Source organism: Salvia hispanica, chromosome 1 (genome assembly GCF_029641045.1).
Source record: "Salvia hispanica isolate PSC_SH4W2 chromosome 1, Shi_PSC_v1, whole genome shotgun sequence".
NCBI lineage: Eukaryota > Viridiplantae > Streptophyta > Magnoliopsida > Lamiales > Lamiaceae > Salvia > Salvia hispanica.
In genome coordinates this window covers 49,067,478-49,089,305 of record NC_142692.1, presented here as the reverse complement: position 1 = coordinate 49,089,305, position 21,828 = coordinate 49,067,478, and the positions used below count along the sequence as shown (strand labels likewise).

The window sequence follows — 21,828 nt, the reverse complement described above, 5'->3', positions numbered from 1 at the left end:
ATATTTATTTGTAAAATTATATACTTATAATATAAAACTATGCATTAAAGTAAAAAATAAATAAAAAATTATTCAAATTAGTCCATAAGTATTGATTATCTTTTTGGATATCCAATAAAAAAATTGCAAATGCACACTAAGAACACATAAAAATTAGAGTTGAGAGTGAATTTAAAGCAATAGAATCAAGCAGTCACAATATATAATAGGTGAATTTAAAGCCGGAACTCAAGTGAAATGAAGGCGAGATGCGTTGTTTGTGGTGCAAAATCTGCTCTTTCCTGTTCAGTGTCAACTTGTGACAAGAGATACAAAATAAATTTTGGTCATGCAAAAGGTGGCTTTGATCAAATTAATGATGGATGATGGCATAGGGTCGGAAAATATTTATCTTCTTGTTGGACTCTTCCTTTGTTAATCCTCATTACATTAGTCATTGTGTCCAACTTGACTTACTCTTCGAATTAAGCTTTTCATTTCTCCCACCAATTCCAACATAACATCAAATTTATATGACTGTGGTTATACATGAATCTGCCGACTATCACAAAATTAAATCCCTAGCACATCATATAACTAAGATATGCAAAGAATTTCAAAACATTCATCAAATTAACCAAATTTTTAATCAAAAAATATAAAAAAGGGAAATGACTGCATCATCTGTTGAAGTTTTTCAAGGTTCCAATGTAGTACGAGTATTATTTAGCTTATTCCTTCTCCATTATCACGCCGTTTTTCATGTCACTTTTTCTTGTCCACTTCTTAGCTGCAAAAAATTCAATCCTTTGAGCAAAGCTAAAACTTCAAAAACTTTGTGGAAATAATTAAACTTGAGCTTAGTTGATTCCTATGAATGCATAACGCAATTAAATAATGGGAAAGTAAGGAAATCAAACAAATTTCTTATACCTTTTGTTTTTGGATGCAATTGCAGAGACGAAGCAAGTGAATGAAGCTGAAACTAAACCGATAGGCCGAAATTTTTGGCATGCTTTTCATAGCTCGTTTCCCTCATTTATATTCCACATAAAAGCATCAAAATTTACTTCCATAACCTTTTCCACTTCCTCCACCCTTTTTATTTCCCCCATTTATTTTCATAATAATAAAAAAAAACCTTTTTAACTTTCCCACTTATTTCAAGAATTTATATCCATTAAAGTGGCATTTACATTTTTTTTAATATTATATAAAATTGTTCAAATGGCATTTTTGTTAGTTATTGAACGTTTCAATAATTAACAGTGAACAATAAAGTCAATATTATTCCCAAGTATTAATAATTGAATGTTTCAATAATTAACATTGAACAATGAAGTCAAATATTTCCAAAGTATTAATAATTGAATGTTTCAATGATTAACATTGAACAATAAAGTCAATATTATTCTCAAAGTATTTAGTACCCATCACCCAAAACTCCTAAATATTAGTATAAATTTAATCCAAAACTCATGAATATTCAAAAGTGACCAAAACTCGCATTTTTTATATATGTATAGATAGATGTCAATGCAATCCACAACTCGTGGCTGATTTGAATAACTCACTAAATTAATAGGTTAAGATTAGAAATTTTTAACACCATAAAATTACAACCTAATGAGCCCACAAAAAAGAAGAGGGCCACCAGACCATAAACATAAAGAGTTGGCCCGATAGATTGGACGTAGGTACAACCATTATCGATTACTATATCTTTATGTTCGACACATAATTCGATATTTCATTAATTATTTTTATAGTAAAATAAATATAAAAAAATCTTCCATTTTATATAGTATGATATATAAGGGTGTAATCAATTGCTAACTTTCTTAAGTTGTTAATTAACTTGCTAACTCATCAATGCAATGTATTAAAAATGTCACACGATAATATTAAAATGTCAACACATAATTTTGTTGAACTTCAATATAATGTATTGATATTATGTGTTGACATTTTGATGTCACCGTATTGACATTTTTAATACATTGTATTAATGAGTTAGCAGAGTTAACAACTTAAATAGTTAGCACGGTTTACTTTTTCCATAAATGGTAATAGGGTCCCACCTTCCACTAACTCATTCCATTCACATTTCATTTAAAACTAATATAAACAAGTAGGACCCTTATTCCACTAACTTTTTCCACCCACTTTTCTTAACATTTCTTAAAACACGTGCCACCCATAAATGAGACTCGTAATGACGGACGGATGGAGTATATGTTAGATTTTAATAATATAGGAAAAAATAAATAAATTAAAAATTGTAGTATTAATAAGAAATATTCTAATTCTAAATAATACTTTAAAATTTCTTAAAATAAGTTTAATTTTTATGTTATTTATACAAATTTTAAATTAATGCTCCCTCCGTTTCATAATAGTAGAGTCATTATTTTTTGGGTGTTCCATAATACTCCCTCTGTTCTTAAAGAATATGCACTTTGGGTTCGGCACGGATTTTAATGTGAAAGTGGTAAAGTAAGAGAGAGGTAGAGAGAAAGAGTAATTAAAGTATTGTTAGTGGAGAATGAGTCTCATCTCAATAGAGAGAAAAAAGTTTCCAAAATTGAAAAATATATATTCTTGTGGGACGGACTAAAACGAAAATGGTGCATACTTTTATAGGACGGAGGGAATAGTAAAGTCATTTCATTTTCTAGTAAAAGTGACATATTTTCTGACTCATACCTTTCTCTCTTTCTTACTTTATTCTTTCTGCTTCGTCCTCTCCTACTTATATTAGTATCTTTTATTTTTTCCCTCCATCCCAAAAGCAAAATTTTTTATTTCATTTTAAAACACTCTCCATCCTCAGAAGCAATTCACAAGCTATTGTGCATACATGTATGCATACATCATGCGATGACGTACGTGTGACTACACGCTTTAACACACGTTGACTTGAGTCTTGACTCTTGACTATAAAAAGATGAAATTTCATTGAAACAGGCATAGCTATTTCCCATGTCAATTAGTTATACCATTAAGTAATTCTCCCTTTTTCGCTTAGATATTTCTCTACTAATTGTTGCCTGCAGATATTTTGTTTTCCACTTCTGCTGCAAATTCAAGTCAGGCTAGATTTCTTTCATCATCTCTTATTAGTAAAAAAGTTGGGCGTTTTATTGTTTTCTTTTCTTAGTCGTTATGTTTGTTGATTTATGCAGGTTTTAAAGAATAGCTATTGTGCAAGTTTTCAGAAACCCACCACCATGTCAGACAAGGAGAAATTTCACGTTTCCGGACCATCCCAACTGCCATCAACAATTGATTGGTACATCTTCTTCTATGGGTATTTTGAAAGAGAAGATAAACATTAACTACTGATATTTTCTGATTTTTCTCTTAAAATTTGCTTCTTTCTTTCTAATTGAAATACATGAAGAATGAGATTTTCTAAAAATATTTTCCCAATAAATAACTTCAATCAAAATAATACTAATAATTTACCTTTTTCCTAAATTATTACTAATATTTAGTTGTTTTAAAAAATAATTTTTTAAAATTATATTTAACTGTCTAATGTCTTGAAAAATTAACAAATTTTAAGATATTGTTGTGAGTTAAAGATATTTGTGTTTCAAATTGTATTTGATTAGAAAGATGATTGTTTATTTTTATAAACTAATGCTTTATTTTCATGATTTAAATTACATACACTCATATTTTATTTTGATTATATAATTTTTTTTATTTAAATGATATGATTTGAAATATATTATTAAAATGGAGTAGTATTATTTTAAAAAATTCACGCTCCATACACTTTGATATATATAAATTAATATTTACACCTAAATTTATAAAGGTGTTGACATTAAATGATTTAGAAAAAATCTATCTTTGGGGAAAAAAATAAGGTTTAGGAAATTTTTCAGAAAATTTCAAAGTTCAAGGAAAATTCTAGAAAATAATGAAAGTTCGTGTATTTTTCAGCTTCAATATTCATCGCTTTTTGGCCACGTTGGCACATCCGACGTACACATCAACTTCAATTTATAGAAAAAATATTTTTTAAGGAAAAATCAGAAAAAAAAATTCATGTATTTAGATTCAAAAATAAAAGTTTGTGGAAAAAACATAAAATGTTGAAGTTGGTGTATTTACAGGAAAATCTAGATTGATCGTACATTCCACTAACTTATTTCATTCTTATTTTATTATAAAATTATTATATAAAAGTAGGACCACAATTTATGAAAACTCAAGCCAGTCCCGTGAGACATTTATTCTCTTAGGTTAGTTAATTCAAGTGATTTGAGTTATTTTGGTGGTGATGATGAAATAAATTGTGCAGGTCAAGTTTGTGTGACCAAAAATCGGTTGCAGCTAGTTTGGTTCGAGGCGCTTACGTTTTGGAGCTTGACCGGCTCCAAAAACGACAAGGGGCCGAAGCCCTCGCGCATCCGTGGTGGGAGGGTTTCGGTTTCAAGTTATCCGAAGTGCTCGAAGACAACCGATCCACCATATTCGGCGCCGTGTTAGTGTATGATCATCTCATACAAAACCAGCAATACCAGCCTAGCTGCGTGGTGGCCTTCAGGGGCACCAACACCAAAGATATTGCCGGCTTCATAAGGGACACCAATGTGAACTTTTGCATCGGGATCCACACGCTCCATGAGACGGACCGCTTCGAGAGGGCTCGAGAAGCCGTGCGTGGCGCAGTCAACGCTTTCGGCATCGACAACGTCTGGATCGCAGGGCACTCGCAAGGCGCGGCCACGGCACTCCTCGTGGGGAAGGACATGGCGAAGGGCCACGGCGGCGGCAATCCGTTTCCCCTCAAGGCCTTCTTGTTCAACCCACCCTTCGTCGGGTCGACCAACCGGATCGGGCGCTCGTTGGTGGGGGTGCTGGTGGAAGTTGCCAGGACATTTAGGATTGACGACGGCGACGACGAGGCGGCCTTCGCGGCGTGCTCTTGTTGGCACCCGCATCTGTTTGTGCATCCCAAGGACTTTCTTTGCCGTGGCTACATAAAGTACTTTGAACGAAGGAGGATGCCCACGGCGCAGTACACGCTACGGGGGCTCCTCCTCGGGGCAGACTCGACGCATCTCATTGCGTCGGCTGTCCTCGTAGTGAACCACACTCTGGCTCCTCTGGCGCACTGGAAAAAAGCTCATGGGATTTATCAGTGGTGGAGACCTGAAATTGAGTTGAGAGCTCATAAATACACTTTTAATCTTAACCAACCATTTTCTACACAAGAGTTCCCCGTCTCATAATGTTCAGGATGCAAAAATTCAAAAGATAATGACTTGTATGTTATAAACTATACCGTCATTTACTCTTTTCTATGGAGTACGTAGTGTATTATTTTTCAAGGAGCATGAATTTTTGACATAATGTATTGTCATAATAGGGTTGAAATTGTAATTGTATTTTATATTTTAGTTTTAATTAAATTTATATTTTGTGTATTACTTTAATGTGTTTATTAAATATACCTATTTAAGGACATAGATGTAGCTTATGCATATATTATTACGCATTTAATGACATGTGTTTCATATATTCTTTTTAAAATATGATTGGATAATATTTTTTTTTATCTCTTACCCTAATATTATTAACTCATATGGTGTATTTAACATTCTAAAGCTATATATCTTTATCTCTTCCCCTGATATTCTAGCTAACGGCTTTTTTATGAATAAATCATTTGTGTATATCTAGCTACCTTTACCCCAAATCCCAATACAGAATCACCCTGTGCATTTATCTCTCCATCTTCCTCTACCTCCCTTCCAAGTTCCAACTATACAAGAATAGTTACTTCTGGTTTTGTGTTTACTTCACTCCCTCCAACCACCTGCAATCCTCCTTTAATATGCTGATATAAACCTTTAAGTCAATTCAATATTAACGCCTGGCTATCCTTTTCCTAATTTATTATACGATACATACTATTGTTTCCAAGCTTTACAGGTGTCCTAATCCTACTCGGTAGATGATACATAAAGCCATAAAATTAATTACTCCACTACTTCTTACTAATTTTACTTAATCCCATTTGCCGCATCAAGAAAAATTCAACAATTCAATAATTTTTAGTTTATTATAGTTTGAATATATATAAGTAAAGTTTCCTAGCTAGTTATTTAAACTTTCTTAATAAAACATTAATGTAGCTCGATATATATTCATGAAAATAGACTCCAATTAATATACATATCATCTCATGTTAAAATCAATATAACTTGAAAGATTTGAAACGTTATACAGAACCTAATAAGGGCTGCATTACATTTAATGATTTAAATAAGTTATTTAATAATTAGTTAAGATTGCACCATTTATAATTATCTTTATTTTGAAATATGACCATCCTAACACGGCACACACTACAATTTGGCATCCTGATAAACCGACCTTGAATTTGAAGTTCGTCCGTCATTAAATGTCTCATTTTTTTCTTTTTTCATTCATCTACCAATAAATGTTCCACTTTACTTTTACTATATTTGGTAAATAGACCCTACACTCCACTAACTTTCTACCCACTTTACTACATAAAGTCAAACAATATTTTATAACCCGTGTCGATCAAATATGAGACATTTAATCAAGGACGGGGGAGTACATAAGTTAATAGTATTAACAGTAAAGCATAAAAGAGAATTGTGACCATGCGCGCGTCGTAGATGATAGTTTATCGTAGATGATAGTTTATCGATAATTAGGCAGATCAATATGCCTATAGATGAACTATATATTATATTCAAATTAAAATTGATTTTCATGTATTAAACCTTACCTTGCTAATCGAGATATTGGCACACACCCATGTTAGAGAGTAGAGTAAATTAGTCTAACAAATTGAGAAATTCATTCATCCAGCTTTTGCTTTGTTTTTACCATGTTATAAAAGCTTTGTTTTTACCATGTTATAAAAATGAGAAAAATCACAATCAATGGCATAATGTATTAATGTGTTCAATAGACCATCTCCAGCTAGCAATGCAGTGTACGTACTGTTCTCATCAAGGAAACTGCAACAAATTGAATTTTTAATGCGTTCGAAAAAAACCATAACTGAAGTTGCAAAGAAAATCGTCCTTAAGTTGCGTAAATTAATGCGTTCGAAAAGAACCATAACTGAAGACTTCAGCTATGACTAATTATCATATGATTATCCATCTAGAACTAAGTCATGAGATTCAATTAACCAAACGTTAAGTTGCAAAGAAAATCGTCCTTAAGTTGCGTTTTCTCATATGCCTTTGCATATTATGTTTGGTTAATTGAATCCCATAACTTAGTTCTAGATGGATAATCATGTGACAATTAGTCATAACCAACCACTTCCCACTAAATAATCTCACAACTTAATTCTAAATTATATTTTGGTACTATTGTTTTATAGTATAAGAAACTGAACACTTCTAACAATATTTTAACTCGGCAGTCGGTACGCACAGTGTGGTTGAAAGGGTATTAATGGGGATAGAAGCAAGATTAAGGTCAAATTAATTTTGCTCTCATTTATATAATAAACACCACCATCCATCAACATCTCAACTTCACAAAAAGCATTCATTTCAAATAGCAAAATGTGTTAAGAGATGATTTCTCTTAACAAGATTCCGGCGTCGCGGAGGCGATCGTCGGAGGGATAAAAGGTAGACGAGGTAGTCACGGGATCAATACCGAATTGAAATAAGCGATAAACATAAGATAAAGGTAATTGTATTTCTTGATTGAAAAATGAGAATAACAATAGCCCTATTTATAACAGGGATATTAACTTAACGAGAAAGACAAAAGATATGAAAAAGATAAGCAATTCCTAAATAATGCAACTAAATAATAATGCAAGATATGTGGAATAATAAACGTATCAACTCCCCCGCGGTTAAAATCCACCTTGTCCTCAAGGTAGGAACCACGAAGCAACGAAGAGAGACGATGATAACAGAAACCGTGAGCTTTTCCCTCCCAGATCAAACGCACACCGAATAGTTGAACAACTCCCTTCATTATTCCCATAAAAACTCACCAAGGGTGGACTCTTGTTGAAAATCAGACGGCTCCATTTGTGGACCAATTCTTGAGCAAGTTTATGGATTCTACTAGTCTTATCATCTGGCTTCAACAATAACATAAACACCTTTCCAAGGCCACTTTTCCTTGATTGCCTCTTTAGACGTCCCTGCTCCGTCCGCTCGACGCCAGCTCTTGCTTCTTTAATGCTACTATCATCTGATGCTTCTGCAGCCTCTCTCGGCTCCTCAATGGGTATTACCGGCATATCCGTCGGCGGCGGTATATCCTCGATATTATTATCATCGTCCATGGTCCTAACGCCCTTTCGATTCTCCTCAGAGTCACCACCCGCGATTGTGTCCCATATCTCCATCATCTCCTCCCTCTCATTAATATGTCTCATACCATTATAAAGGTTCTGAAACTCAGTTACGTGTCCTTGGTGATTGACAAACGAGGTGCGTGGCTGGGAATATTTGTTGAGGTGGGTATGCTGCTGGTGGGTGTATGGAGGCGGCGTCTGGTAGCAGGTGTTCTGGAATTGCGGCTGTGCGGCGGCGTATAGTAGAGGTCCGTACGGTGGGTCAGGTTCCGGGCACAATGGAGGGCGCGTGGATGCTGCCCTACGCTCATGCTCAAGCAATCGGGACTCGATTCTGGCCAACCTAGTGAGAATATTCTCCCACGTTGCTGCTATTGAAGTCAATTGCAAGCCTTCACATGCTTGCGATATCTCCGACCATGAAGGAAGATTGACTTCAGCCATGAGTTCGAAAATGGAAGCACCGATTGTTAAGAGATGATTTCTCTTAACAAGATTCTGGCGTCGCGGAGGCGATCGTCGAAGGGATAAAAGGTGGATAAAAGGTAGACGAGGTAGTCGCGGGAGCTTTGCCCGTCGATTAAACCAAGATCAATACCGAATAAGATAAAGGTAATTGTATTTCTTGATTGAAAAATGAGAATAACAATAGCCCTATTTATAACAGGGATACTAACTTAACGAGAAAGACAAAAGATATGAAAAAGATATGCAATTCCTAAATAATGCAACTAAATAATAATGCAAGATATGTGGAATAATAAACGTATCAAAATGTCTCTGATCACCGATGAAATAAGAGCGGCGGCATCGGAGATGTACCGCGGCGACGACATCTTCCAGGAGAAATCCAAGTTCCTCCTCACCGAAATGGGGCTTCCCAACGGGCTCCTCCCTCTCCGTGACATCATCGAGGTCGGCTACATCAAGGACACCGGCTTTGTGTGGCTCATCCAGAAGAACAAATGTGACCATCGCTTCGAGAAGATTGGGCGGCCTGTGCATTACGGCGCCGAGGTCATGGCCTACGTGGAGCAGAAGAGGATAAAGAAGCTCACGGGCGTCAAGGCGAAGGAGATGCTGATGTGGCTCACCATCTGCGACATCTACGTCGACGGAAAGATCACCTTCAAGAGCCCCACCGGTCTCTCCCGCTCCTTCCCTGCCGACGCTAAATTAAAGGGTTAAGATTAGAAATTTTTATCACCATAAAATTACAATCTAATTAGCCCACAAACAGAATGAGCAAGACCCTAAACTCGATGAGTTGGCCCGATAAATTGGAGGTTATGTTAGAGCATAATCTGACATTTAATTAATTATTTTTATGGGACGGAGGGAGTCATTCTTTCCTCTATGGTCTGTATCTTAAAAATAGGAACTTTTCAATTTAGGAAAATTTGAACCACATTTACCTCTATAAATCAATTTATTTATAACTTATATTCCATGTTTGCCATTTTGATCTGTCTACAAAATATTGTCCACTTTTTTTTTTAATTTTTTTTCCAATTTTGATCAGTGGACTTCGCTTTCCACTAAATTATTATTACACTCACAATTCTATGATAAAACTAATATATAAATGTAGACTCATATTCTACTAACTTTTTCAAACTCTTTTTTCTTGTATGTCTTTAAACTTGTGCCAAGTCAAATGTTGATATTATTTGGTGGATAGAGAGAGTACTACTAATGATGTGGACCCTACAATCTACTAATACTAATTTCTCACTGTATTGTTCTCTTCATTTTTTTTATTTTATCTTTTATTTCTCTTTCTCTATCTTATTTTTACAAAACGAAGAAAAAGACTATATAAAGACTTGATATTAGTATTGTGGTTGGTGACTCGAGATATTGTCGTCTTATTTGAATTTAATGAATTAAACGTGAGCATGATAGTAATTTGAATTTAGTTTTTTATATCCTCTCTTTTCTTTCTTTTTCATATTTTTATATCTACAAAATACTCCATAACTTTAACTTGGACTCCCAATATTGAAATCCTAGCTTCGGTCCCTAAATGCAACCACTAATTACTAGTACTAACGTTGTTCTCTTACAATTTTAAGAGTTATTTAGGATTTTTAATGTTTCTTTAATAATATGAGCTTATATTTTAAGGGGTACTATGGTAAAATCATAGATAGAGTGACACCATGCCACAAAAGTATGTATTTAGATCTCTTACATGGACGCCTAGAATTAAATTTCGTGAATGAGTGCAGATTGTAGTCTACCTTATTCAAAATTGCAGGAGGGCATTTAGTCATTTCCAAAAATTTGAAGATGAATCAAATTTGGAATGTCCCCAAAATTTAGCGTAACTCTTTATCCCCCCAAAGAATAAAGTAATATGTAAACTGAAAAATCGTCGTGGTAACACTGCAATTACCACTGCAATCTGGTATCATTTCATAAAACTACACCTGGAACAAAAAAATTAAAGTAATATGCAAACTACAAAATCGTTGTAGTAACACTGCAATATTGAATGTATAACATTACTATCTGGTATCGTTCAATAAAACTACATCTGGAACAAAAAAAATATAAAGTAATATGTAAACTGCAAAATTGTCGTGGTAACACTGCAATCTAGCATCGTTTCATAAAACTACATCAGGAATATGAAATTCCAATTTTGCCCCTTAGCGTTTTAAAATGATTAAATTTAATTAAATTAGTTGTCACATGGCAGCTTGAGAATCACACGATCTTCAGATCAAATGCTTAAAATGGTGGTATAATGTTACAATAAAAAAAGATTGTCATATTAATACATCCCTATATTTTATACCATGAAATTCATAACAAATGTTATTAATATTTTAATAAAATAAGATAAATATAATAAATTTATTTTTAATATTATCTATTAAACATTTTACTAAAATTATCTTTGACATGAACTCAAGTGACTAAATCATAATATCTCTCCATCCCATAAAAATAAATATTTTTGGGCCACCATGACTCATGACTCATGAGTTTAGTTGTACAATTGGTTATGTAAAAAAGAGAAAGAAAAAAAGTAATTAGAGTATTATTAGGAAAGAGCCTACCTTATTAGAAAGAAAAAAATTACAAAAAGTAAAGTATACTATTTTATGAAATGGATAAATAAATTTATTTTTATGGGACGAAGGAGTACGAGACTGCCACCATAAATATGAACGCAATTTAGAAATTCTCATATTACAATATTCCCACAAATATCATGTTGCAAATTTCAAATATCGTGTTACAAATTTCAAACTATCATTTTGGTTTTTTCTCCAATTTTCTAATTATTCATCTCTCTATTTCTATAATATTCCAATTTAATTTCCTTTCTCTTTCGAACCGGAGTTGCTTTTGAACTTCCTCTCTCACGAAACGGCCGCAGGACAAATAAATCAATGAAATTTCAAAATTAAAGTCTACCAATCTAGAAGTGTAATTTTACAAGCAAAGGAAAATGATTATTGCAATTTATGATACCCAAATACTAAAATTAAGAGTAATGCTAAATGGTCACATTATGGCCAGCCATAATATTAAAAAATTATTAAAATTTTGTATAGTTAATGCCAAATTGCTGAAATTAATGCATTTAGAGAGTAATAATTTTTTAAAGACTAATCTACCCTTAAATTTAAAATACTTATGTTGAATATCTCTTTAGTAGCAGTATCTATTTGTATCCAACCAATAATACGTACAATTTGCACTTCAATCTCCATTTTTTATTTGATGGAAAAATTAATAGAACCAACTCTAAGGCATAATAAAAAAAAAAAAATTACTTTCTCCTACTTATTTCCCAATGTCGGCATTTGAAAAACATTGAACCAACTTAGTTATGTAATTTAATTATTTTGATCAATTTTAATTATACTAATCTTTAATTATTATAAATTATTTAGTAATCAAACATGCACTTATTTGTAATCAAACACGTATTTTAATAATTCAAAATGAGGTACTAAAAAAGCTATTCAAATTATTTAATATGTACTACAGATAATTAATTTTGAAGTCAAATAAAATATTCTCCTGATATTTCAATTTTATTTTCAGTGATCAATTTGAAGGGGTTGGCAGCGGAAGCGTTCACATAAATCAATTACATAATAATTCTGATCTATTTAGCGGATTATTTAGACAAATTCTATTCGCGTAATTATCACATGTATCATGCTCAAAACTCAAATAAAACATGCTTTAAATTAATTGAAACCTAAAACATGCTATTCTACGGTTTAGCCAGTATACCTTGAAGATTCTCCAAAGAATCGAAGATGGCTAGCGCCTTTTCCACGTGAAGATCTTTAGTACAAAATCACGGATCTTCTGTCTGGTTCCCGGACTGTAAATTGATATCAAGGTGGGCTGATCTCACCAGTGCACTAGGACTTAAATAGAGAATACAGAAATCCTTTCCCTCGAAGGAGAGAAAATTCGACACCTCCTAGAAGAGAGGGGGCCGAAAATTTTGAGAAAAAATCAAGTGTATTTTCTGTCTCCTTTATTCTCCTATTTATAATAAGTCACATATTGGCCCCAGACAGGGATCTATGGAAGACTTTGGATATGGGCTCCTCCAATTAGCTTTTTACTAATTAAATTAAACCCAATTTAATATAAGCTTATAATTGGAATATTACAAGCAGCCACTACAGAAGTAATATTGCACTCCCCATCCAAATTCGAAATTATAAGTACTTCGGGTTTCCATTACTTTATATTTATTTCCCGCGCTTAAGATAGAAACATCTATTAATTAATTATTGTCTGCTATGGACTTAATTAATTAATATCTTATTTATTCCAAGAGAGGACTCATCAAGAAAATCTTATTTATTATTTATAGAGTAATTAAACTCCAACTAGCTAGGTTCTGAATAATAAAACTTTATTTCAAGCTTTTCTTGAGGATGTTATCAAACGAGACTCACCTCGCGCACGATTCAACATAATAGCAATCCTAGGGTCGCTAGATATTAATCACCACTACCCAATATACCAGGCTTATTGGGTTGCGAAAAATCCGCACCATTTGGTAAGTCAAAGTAGTGCATAATCAATACCGTATGCTCAATGCTAACGTACATTGATTGAGAAATAATTTACGAGACCTCGTCTTTCAGTAGATAACATAAAGATTGTCTCGCTGTTAGATCCATTCAGTGCTATACCACACCAATGTCATCTTATTTCAGTAAGGTTTAAAAATAATCGGACTGACATTGCAACCTTTCACGATAGGTAGTCTAATCCTATCTAGGTTGTGAAATTATTCTTTTTCTTTGTTTAGAACTGACCTTGTTACCTTAAAGTGAACGACGCCCACAACCAGTCTACTAAAACAAAGACTTAGACTTTGTTAAGTTACTTATACATTTAAATATGTAATAAATATCCATTAAATGTAAAACATAACAACATTATGACAAAAAATAATCTGTTTATTGCTTTGGAAAATAAAATAAAATAAAAGTTTTAACAGTATTCAATCACTCGAAAGGTGATTTCTAGTATACAAACTCTAACACAATTTTCAAGTGAAAATTTATCAATGAAGTACTAAAAATGATTCAAATTAATTCAATTAATTATTCATAAAATATACTCCTGGTATTTCAATTCTATTTTCGGTGATCAATTTTCAAGTGTATAAATTGATATATGAACAAATTATAAAATATTTTGAAAATAAATAAATTGTAGGAGTATGAAATAATAGGATTAATAATTTCACAAGAGTGAGACATTATATTTATAAAGATTATAAAGTATGAAACAATAAACTTTTACTCCGTACAAAATTGCAAGGAAGTCTTATTGTTACAAATAAATTCTCAATTTAAGTACTTCTTCCGTCCCATAAAAATATATGAATTTTTCGTTTTCGTCCGTTCCATAAAAATATGAGCATTCCATTTATAGAAAGTTATCCATTATATTATCCATATACATCAAATTATTTACCTCAACTTATACCACCATCAAAACATTAATAATAATGTTGGTCACACTATCCACTAGCATTACTTTAACTACCAATCTCATCATCTCTCTTACTTTACCAATTTTGTCTTAATTCTCGTGTCGTATCATCCGTCCATATTTTTATGGGACAGAGGGAGTAGTACAAATGTACAATCTTTTCTTTTTAGTCTGTTCCACAAGAGTATGCATTTTCTAATTTGGTAACTCATTTTTTTCTAGAGATGTGGAATTCAATCTCCACTAACAATACTTTAATTACTTTTTTCTACCTCTCTTACTTTACCAATTGTGCATTAAATTTTGTGTCTAACCAAAATGCATACTCTTGTGATATAGCTGGATATTATATATAACAAATTTTCTAGTTTTCAATTTACTATTCTTTATTGAATTATGCTCCAATCAATTTGAACTTATATAACTGAATTAGTCCCACATGATAATTACGAAGAATAATTTCATAATTTTAATCAATTTTAACTATACTACTCCCTCCTCCCGCTTAAGATGATACGTTTTCCTTTTTAGTTTGTCCCAACTAAGATGACACATTTCCTTTTTTGGCAACTTTCTCTCTCCAATTAATACACTCAACCACTTTTTCTCACTCCTATTAAAATATCCATCTTTCTTTATCTCTCTACTTTAATACTTACACCCACATTCTCTCTCTCCAATTAAACACTTTAACCAATAACTCCTAAAATCTCGTGCCGGCTAAGCAATGTGTCATCTAAGCCGGGACGGAGAGAGTACTACTATTTAATTGTAATAACAGAATTCATCGTAATTAAAGACCTGCATTAAAAATGAAAATTTAAGCAGCAACAATTATTTAATCTGCCCATAATTGGATAAATACTGTTAATTATCAAGTGAACTTTTAATTTTAACTAATTTTTGTTTTAAAATACATTTAATCATCGTATTTAAATAACCTATTAACATTAGAATTAATAAAAATATTGTTTTAGTATCTTTTCAAAGAAGAGTATTTCAATATTAAAAACATAATATCATATTTTGATATTATCAATTAATTAATTATATATATAATATTATTTCATATATGATATTTTTATTTTATTTCATATATAAATATAATTATTATATATATACTCATTGGTCATTGGTGTATACGTAGTATTATGTCACAGTATACTTACTAGAAATATATACTACTACTATACATTCAAATGTTGTTTTATTTTATATTCATTTACTAAGCTGTAGAAAAAAAAATGGACAAAATGAATTTTGATTTTTAAGCAAATTAGAGAAGTATAAAATTAATGAGTCCTTAATTTTGACCAATTCTATCTTTCTCTCAATTATTTTTTTATTGATCTCTTATTAAGTCAATCGATTTTCAATTTAATTTATAATTAATTTATAACCTTGAAATTTAATAAATTTTATATTTAATTGAATAATTTGATATTCAAATAGTAGATCCATACATAGTTTAAATAATTGGATGGTTTATTAATTTTATATTGAATTGATAATTTTAATTAGTCTTAAATTTATTTGAAAAAGTACGAAATTTAAAAAATAAAATAAAAAACACTATTTTTAAGTTGGGTGGCAAATTACGTCTCAAAAAGATGGATTATGAATTAAAAAGAAGTTGCAGTTAAAGAATAAGGGTAATATTGTCAACTGAATTAAGTATTAAATGAGATAATTATTTATTAATATCTATAAACACTTATATTTACTGAAATGCCATTTATGGCCAGCCACATTGTGGTCACATGGACTTAACCTAAAAGTAATGCTGACCAATATTACGATGAAGAAAATTCAAATTAGGCTTTAAATTCAATTTGTGGAATTTTGATCCCAAAAATGGGGAAATTCATAACTGGCGGGCTGGTGGCCTTATTTAGTAAAAAATGGTGGCATTTTAATTAATGAATTCCCACTTGTTTTTCCAAATACAGGAGCAAAACAACACCTATAAATACATGGAATTGAGAAATCCTACACAATTCACTCCTTCATAAATTGGGAAAAAACAGACTCTTTCACGAAGCAAATCAATCTCGTTCTTTCAATTTATTTTCGATTGACGATGTACCAGGTCGACGTCGGGGCAGCTTCAAGGAAACTATAGCATTTATTAATTTGAATATTTCAGTTTTGACACTGTGTGTTATAATGCATATATATTGTTGATGTATTCTTGTAAAATACTCCGACCGTATGTACGTATAATGACTAGTGGTAGAATGGTTAGTGTCCACGATAAAGTCATACTTTGACTCGATACAAAATTTAAAAAAAATGAAAAATTTAATGAAATACAAATCACTTTAAATGATTCACTAGTGCTAAAATAATAATAAAAAAGTATTGTAATTTACACTTTAAATCATTGATGTCTCAAAATGTAGACAAAGGAAGAATAATGAAGATCTATGGTTTACAATTTTAGTACCGATGCATGACGTACAATCACTAAAATGTAGTACTACTAACGTTTTAGAAAATAAATAAATATTTTAAACTTAACTATTTGAAAGATATATTATCATAAATTCAACAAATAACCGTAGATATCCTTACAAAAACACCAAATGGTACGACATCTCTTTATGACGAATGAATCCAAGTAAAGAAAAAGAACGCTTTTCCATAACATAAAATAAAGATTACTACTCCATACTTATGGAATGATAATTAGAAATCATAAATACCATATCACTCGGTAATGCATCTAAATTTATTTTAATAGGATCATAATCATTTCGTAACCAATTTTTAATGAAGAATTACTAACCATGAACATTTTATATACTTGTAATGAATATGCACTTGTAGTGAACATAAAATGGATCAATTGATATGTTTTGTACTAATAGTTTGTGCCACCAACTAATATATTTTGTACATCTAATTGATAATTCTCAATTTTTTCATTTTAAAAATAACTCACAATTGAAACACTCACTATAAGTGTATTCTTAGTAATATTTATTGAAATATAATAAAAGAAAAAAAAAGGAAATAGAAAAAATATAAGCACATATTGTATGTTAGTACATGATAGATCCTACCAAGAATAGGAACATAGCATGCATATAACTATCTCAGTCCCCCAAATTTTGACACGATTTACCATTTCGGTCCGTCCCTAAAAATTTGACACACTTCACTTTTACCATTTTTGGTAATGGACCTCATATTCCACTAACACATTCCTACTCACATTTTATTATAAAACTAATACTTTAAAAGTAGGACCCACATCCCACCAACTTTTTCAACTCACTTTCCATTACATTTTTTAAAACCCGTGCCGGGTCAAAGTATGTTAAAATTTGGGGGACGGAGGTAGTATGTGATATTCGACTACTTGAGACTAAATTGGGTCCAAATTTTCTGATATTGAATTCGGTCGAACTTGTCGAGATATATTTTGTAACAGTAGGTGAAAGAAAGACTCAAACTAAGATGAATTTCACATAGCATTATTACCTTAAAATTCAGTGCAAGGGTAAGGGTAAATAATATTGAGTGTATTTACCCTGTAAATACACTCAATTGAACAATATATATTAAACTCAATCCATATTTTCCATCAAAGCTAACCCTTGCTATAGGTAGCAAAAATAATGAACGAATATTCTATAGTACTACTATATAGTACTACAATTCACTTGGAAGTATCTGTGTCATCCCTTGTTCTGCAAAACCAAGGCAGGTGTAGATTTGATTCTCTCTTATAAAAATTTCGGTAGTTTTAATTATATTTGGCTGTTGTTTTCTTTTATTAATCAGTATGTTTGTTGATTTGTGCAAGTTTTCAGAAATCCAGCATGTCAGACAAGGAGAAATTTCACATTTCCGGACCATTGCTTTTGCCATCAACTATGGACTGGTAATATCATTATCAACACCTTCTTCTTTGTAGTATATTTCTAGATCGATTCCCATCTTCATAATCTATGAAACAGTTCGTTCAAATAAGAATGGATCTGTAAATTTAAGTGAATTATAGTTAATTTGTTGGTGATGATGAAATAAATAAAGTTTGCAGGTCGAATTTCCGTGACCAAAAATCGGTTGCAGCTAGTTTTGTTCGAGGCACCTACGTTTTGGAGCTTGACCACCTCAACAATCGACAAGGGGAAGCATCCCTCGCGCCTCCATGGTTCGAATCTTTCGGTTTCGAGCTATCCAAACCCCTCGCCGACGACCACGGCGACATATTCGGCGCCGTATATCATCGCAATCAACACCAGCCTAGTTGCGTGGTGGCCTTCCGCGGCACCAACACCAAAGACATCCCCGGCTTCGTCACGGATAGCATGATCAACTTCCGCATATGGAGTTACACGCTGGAGGAGACCGGCCGCTTCGAGAAGGCTCTAGAAGCCGTGCTTGACGCGGTCAACGACTTCGGCGTCGACAACGTCTGGATCGCAGGGCACTCGCAAGGCGCCGCCACGGCACTCCTCGTCGGGCCAGGATGCACGGCCGCGGCGTCGGCGTTCCATATCCCCTCAAAGCCTTCCTCTTCAACCCGCCCACTAATCGCATCTGGCGCTTATTAGTCGCGATGCTGGCCGTAGGTATGGGGAGAGACGGCGACCAATCGGCCTTCGCGGCGAGCTCTTGTTGGCACCCGCACCTGTTTGTGCACCCCAAGGACTCTCTTTGCCGTAGATACATAGACTACTTCGACCAAAGGAGGATGCACACGGCGCAGTACACGGCCCGGGGAGTCCTCCTCAGGGCAGAGTCGACGCATCTCATTCCATCAGCTGTCCTCGTAGTGAACCACACTCCGGCTCCTCGGCCCAAGTGGAAACATGCTGTCACCTACAAGAAAGAAGCTCATGGGATTTATCAGTGGTGGAGTTCTCATATTCAGTTGAAAGCTCATCAATACACTTTTCATCTTAATCCACCATTTTCCACACAAGAGGTGGCGATCTAGCTCTCCGTCTAATGTGTATGTATGACTATCTATCTTTCTGTTGCCTGATTCGTTAAAGTTTGAACTAAAGTGTATCTAATTTTAATTTGTTATGAATTTTTTTTTGTAAATACCATCCGTTGTTTTTGATTAATCATGATGCTTTATGTAATTGTTCATTCAATTTTTTTATTAATCATGATGCTTTATTAATTGTTCATTCAATTATTACAAAAAGAGATCTTATTGCCTCTTTATTTATTGATGATTCTCTAAAATTTGATAAGAAGAATTAAGGTTCCTTATTCTTGCTTGGTTTATGAGTCTGCTACAAAACTAGGGTTTGTATTTTATGAATTTGTTTCATTGATGATTGAATTGAGAATTCGTAATTATCGCATACCAAGTCAATTTAGTTGATGAATTGAATTCTCAATTCATAGTTGAGATATTTTGGTTAATTAATGAACTTTTTCAATTCAAGGTTGTATTATACAGCATGATCGTGACTGTTTTGAATTACTAATGAATTGATGAATACGCCGCCAGATCCTAGGAATATGGGATTGAGTATAGATTATGATCATGCATGAAATCTTACCAATAGTTTATTTGGCTAATTTGGTAATTAAAGTAATCATCACGCATGTCCAGAATTTTTAATTTATGGTATAATGTAATTAAGAGCTGAGCATACATGTTTATAGTTTACGTGTGTTTGATCAATTAAAGTTTATGTTTAGAAATTGTAAATTTTATATTCCTGCATATTCTTGTTTGGTAATGGGATATTTTAGTTTTTGATTTCTTGTAAATCATATAGGTCATAAATTAGAATTTTTACTGAATTTATTGTTTTCCTTCATAAAAATCTAGTGTTGATTTTTGGTTGTTAATGTTCATTGGTCTCCTTCTTGAAAAAGGAATATCGGTAGTTTTTGAAAAAGGGAAGAATGGAGAAATTTCTCCAATTTGACCCTACAAGTTTGAAATGATTGAAAACTAAATGATTCAATTGGAATCGTCTTATGGACAGATTTAAGCTAATAATTGTGCACTGTATAGTTGGTATATGTATCTTCTTTATAAATCAAGTCTTTATAATAAACAAAAAAACCTGCTTCAAATTCTGACAGGAGGTGATTTTATGTGTTGGAAGTCGGGGGTATAAATTTGGTGATTTTTGAGCATGTATGAATGAAGTTCTGATGAGTTTTACAAAATCATTGTTCCGTTGAGTTCTAATTTTTGGCTGCCTGCACTAAATCATGGATAACCTTTAAACGATTATGATTTGAATTTTGAAATTTAAAAATTTAAGTCTTATAAACATAGACAAGTACAACTTTAATTTATCATTGGTTTCACTAAGTTACGACATAGTCTGAGTTCGGATGATTTTCCAAATTGATGTAAAAATTAATAAATTAATAATAAATCGGAACGAAGCCCTCGCGCCTCCATGGTGGAAGTCTTTCGGTTTCGAGTTATCCGAAGAGCTCGTCGGCGACGGCGACAACCGGTCCACCATATTCGGCGTCGTGTATCGTCACAATCAAAACTACCAACACCAGCCTAGTTGCGTGGTGGCCTTCCGTGGCACCAATACCAAAGATATTTATTCAACCAAATTGTCCATATGAGTACAAATTATACTGTCATTTACTCTTTTCTATGGAGTATTTTTTTTTAATTGTAGTAATTGATTTCATGGGAATTAATGTTCCTATTTTGTTGTTTATGATGACTTTAAAGGAAATTGAGGTCGCGAGTCATGCAAATGGATGAAATCGTTTTGGCCAGTAAGACCTTAATTAGTCGTTGTGTACAATTAATGCGATCAAAACCTTAACCCACGTATTAGTAATTAGTATGGTGAAGTAAGGATCAATCTCAAATGTGTGGGTTTCTGTCGAATTAACTTCCAATTTGCCTAATTACAAATCTAGTCCCAAATATTGCAATTAAGGTAATTTAGATTATATCACAATTATTTCTTAATTTATTTTTGACTTATTGTACTCCCTCCGTCCCAGTTTAAGAGTCACATTTTGCCATTTAAGTCTGTCCCAGTTTAAGAGCCACATTTAGAATTTACCATATTTAGACATAAAATTTAGCCTCATTATTCCCTTCTATTTACACTCAAATGTCATTAAATCAATAAAAATAAACCAAAGAAAAAGAAACGTAACCTCCCCACATACGCCGACCCCTCATTTGACTTTCTCACTCCCTCTTCACTCTCATCTCTCCTCACACTGGTCTCATCCCTTCCGATCGAAACCCTAATCTACGCCGCCTATTATCTCTTCTCTATCTCCGCCTACATCCATCACCGTTCGATTCTCATGGACGACAAATGGGATGCAACGCCAGATTTTGAATCGTTGCCATCTTTGGATACCGTTGACCCTGATACACCACCGGAGGTCATTGACAGGTGGGAAATCAAACGGGCGGTCGATTGGTACCACCGATCGGGAAATCCACGACCGTTTGGGGGCATTGACGGGTCTGAAACTCTTCCACCATCTGAGATCATTGACGGATATGAAACTCTTCCACCGTCTGAGGTCTTCGACGGATCTGA

General features: G+C 33.0%; 3 protein-coding genes across 4 annotated transcripts; all 3 read left to right on the top strand.

Moving 5' to 3' along the window:
* Window positions 1–2,959: 2,959 nt before the first annotated feature.
* LOC125224547 (GDSL esterase/lipase At4g10955-like) lies at window positions 2,960–5,426 on the top strand. 2 transcript variants are annotated; one of them, XM_048127964.2, is made up of 3 exons: window positions 2,960–3,068; window positions 3,165–3,271; window positions 4,295–5,426. In XM_048127964.2, the coding sequence occupies exons 2-3, from the start codon at window positions 3,210–3,212 to the stop codon at window positions 5,226–5,228; spliced, it is 996 nt and encodes a 331-aa protein (XP_047983921.1). In that variant the 5' UTR covers window positions 2,960–3,068; window positions 3,165–3,209; the 3' UTR covers window positions 5,229–5,426. The 2 variants fall into 2 exon arrangements, with proteins under 2 accessions (XP_047983921.1, XP_047983920.1); XM_048127963.2 differs by having other exon boundaries at window positions 2,960–3,073.
* Window positions 5,427–9,085: 3,659 nt separating this feature from the next.
* On the top strand, window positions 9,086–9,499 carry LOC125220461 (uncharacterized). Its single transcript, XM_048122632.1, has one exon. It carries the CDS (start codon window positions 9,086–9,088, stop codon window positions 9,497–9,499), a length of 414 nt encoding a protein of 137 aa, XP_047978589.1.
* An 8,473-nt stretch (window positions 9,500–17,972) lies between these two features.
* LOC125220462 (GDSL esterase/lipase At4g10955-like) lies at window positions 17,973–18,870 on the top strand. The gene is made up of 3 exons (XM_048122633.2): window positions 17,973–18,017; window positions 18,124–18,194; window positions 18,354–18,870. Exons 2-3 carry the CDS (start codon window positions 18,133–18,135, stop codon window positions 18,868–18,870), a joined length of 579 nt encoding a protein of 192 aa, XP_047978590.2. The 5' UTR covers window positions 17,973–18,017; window positions 18,124–18,132.
* Window positions 18,871–21,828: the final 2,958 nt, after the last annotated feature.